This window comes from Penaeus chinensis, chromosome 27, assembly GCF_019202785.1.
Source record: "Penaeus chinensis breed Huanghai No. 1 chromosome 27, ASM1920278v2, whole genome shotgun sequence".
Lineage (NCBI taxonomy): Eukaryota > Metazoa > Arthropoda > Malacostraca > Decapoda > Penaeidae > Penaeus > Penaeus chinensis.
The window spans coordinates 28,585,963-28,588,462 of NC_061845.1; the positions used below are offsets into that span (position 1 = coordinate 28,585,963).

The 2,500-nt window shown below is 42.2% G+C and overlaps 1 protein-coding gene across 1 annotated transcript in view; it reads right to left on the reverse strand.

Annotated features, from left to right (window-relative positions):
• Positions 1 to 2,404, reverse strand: part of LOC125039360 (neurofibromin-like) — an 88,857-nt gene extending 86,453 nt beyond the window's left edge. The window contains exon 1 of the mRNA XM_047633200.1: positions 2,286 to 2,404. Coding sequence (XP_047489156.1) covers positions 2,286 to 2,369 — 84 coding nt within the window. The 5' untranslated portion in view covers positions 2,370 to 2,404. The remainder of the gene's footprint in view (positions 1 to 2,285) is intronic.
• Positions 2,405 to 2,500: the final 96 nt, after the last annotated feature.

The following is a 2,500-nucleotide window of genomic DNA, read 5'->3' on the forward strand; positions in this document are numbered from 1 at the left end:
CTGAGCACATTTTTGTGAATATTGTTACATGTATGTAACAAAATTCACAAAAAACTACAGGGGACAGTACATAAATCCATTGTCATTAGATTAAACACAGAAAATCAATTGAAAAAGCTATATCCAAATGCGAGTTCTGTAATCAAACAACCCAGATCTGTCTTCAAATGAATGATTTTGATCACAACCCAACAACCTTAACCTAATACTCACAGGAGCTTCACTTGCCAAACTGAACCACATGAAGGCTGCCATGCATAGTCAAATCAGAAGCACTGGAAACATAAAATTTTCTCACCCTCTATGAACTAGTTTGCAGCTTATTAGGCAGTCCAGTGAATGCAACTAAAAGATTACTTTAAGCCTCATTCTAAGGGGCTTTAGCTCCTAAATCACTGCAGTAATGGCCAAACAGGTGAACACCTGTTTAGCTTGCAGAAATTATAACAGGTTTGACAGAATGGCAAAAGTGTAGTCTATATGTCATCAAGGTATGAGTCCCCTCATGCCATGGCAGTGTGTACATGACATCCATCGACATGGGGTTAGATAATATCATGTACTTGTTTGTGTTTGGCTTTGGACTCTAACAATAAACAAATTTCTAACTATATTTATTAATATTCATAGGGTAAATGAGAAATCGCAAAAGTTAAAGCAAAGCAGACTAATAATCTTATATAATCATAAATATCTTGTAAATAATAAAAAGTGAAATAACCAAACAAAATGTATAATATCTAGGTCTGTTCTTAGTAAAAAAAACAATCATAGATAAAGGTTACATAAGCTACCAAAATGTATAACAAAATAGACTGGTTTCACTCAGTCCTACTTAAGATGGAAAATCAAATAGATATCCCCTAAGATATATAATTTTTTCGAGCATCGACACATAACCTTTCAATCACTGTACCGACTACAATTCCCGTTTGAAATAATTTAAAATCAATACATCATCACCTGCACATACTTTATTTCTTATTCATATAATGTTTTGGGATATTTCTCAACCAAATGCAAAAATACTATTACAAAAATAACAGTCAACCTATAACTACGTATAGAAAATAATGTCACTCTCAAATCTGAGTGCTTTCTATAGATCCCCTGTACACCAAAAAAAAAAAAAAAAAAAACTTCCATCTTGTCCTAACTCAAATAAAACAATAAACCTAAATTACAGGCAACAGCCCATTATCAAAAGAAAATTCAGATCTGGGCTGAACATCCTTCAGCCCCCAAAAATTCCCAAGACCTTTCCTTTCATGGGACATGTTTCTAAAAACAGACCTTGGATCAAGCCTGGGAAATACTATCGAGACTCAACCCTGTCCCAGAGAAACGTCCATCCACCCAGCTTCCCGTTTTTGTTGCAACCCATTTAGACTTCTCTAGCCTTGCCACACCTGATGTTTCAAATGCATTATAATATTCTAGAAAGTTCACGGATTACAGGTTCTCACTTCCGATGGCAAAGTCAGCAGGGTCTGGGCAAAGTGCATTCTAGGTCTGGGAATTGTTCCCTAGTGTGTCTAGGCCTGGGCTAGAGTGATAATTCCCAACTCAAGTGTAGTTCCAGTGTCAGATAATTTTAGTGGAACCCCGGAGCTGCAAGGTTATCTCTTGAGAGTAGAGTCCTTGTGTGACAGGAAGTGTTTTAAGTGAGACCTTTTACCTCAGACAATGCTTTCATGGGGTTCCTGTCTTACAGAAATGTTTTAGGGGAGACCTTGCATCAGCAGAAACATGTTATACAAGTCCTAGTGTTAAACTGAAATGTTTCAGGAGTCCTTATGTTAAAATGAATCCCTGTGTCAGAGGAAATGCATCCCGAGGGTCCTAGTGCTCAGAGGAAGTGCCCTAATAAGAGTTCCTGTGCTGTGAGGAAACGTTTAGTGGAGGTTCTCGTGATTAAAAGTGTCCCCAGGTACAGCAGGTACAGTGGAGGACGTGGTGTAGTTGCACCTCCCTCGGCCTCTGGTGCCCTGCCATACCCAGTTGCAACACGCGCATTAGGTCCTCGTCCTTTGCAAATCCCGTTCCCCTTTCGCCACCTCACCCATTTCCCCCTCGATTTCCCCCCCTGCATCGCCATCCCGCCGCCGGAGAGGCCGAGAAACGCGCTAAATGAGGCCCGAGGAGAGGCCAGAGGAGAGGCCATTCCGTTCATTCATAGAGGGAGGCGATCAATAGCTCCGTCCCATTCATTCTATCATAACAAAACACAACCTCTCCCTTACACGGCCGGACACGCCTCTCCACCACGCCCTCGCCTCCCTTACCTGTTCCTCGAATCTTATGATGAGCGATGAGACCCACTCGACAGGCTTTTGAGTCGCCATGCTGGAGAAATTTGGATAGAACATAGAGACAGCCGGGCGTAGGATCACTTCGTCACCGCCATATTGAACCACTGGCGAGTGTGACGTCACGGGAGGGGAACACCGGTGACGTCACGAAGGGGGGCGGGGCCTCGGGGGGCGGGGCCTCAGGGGGC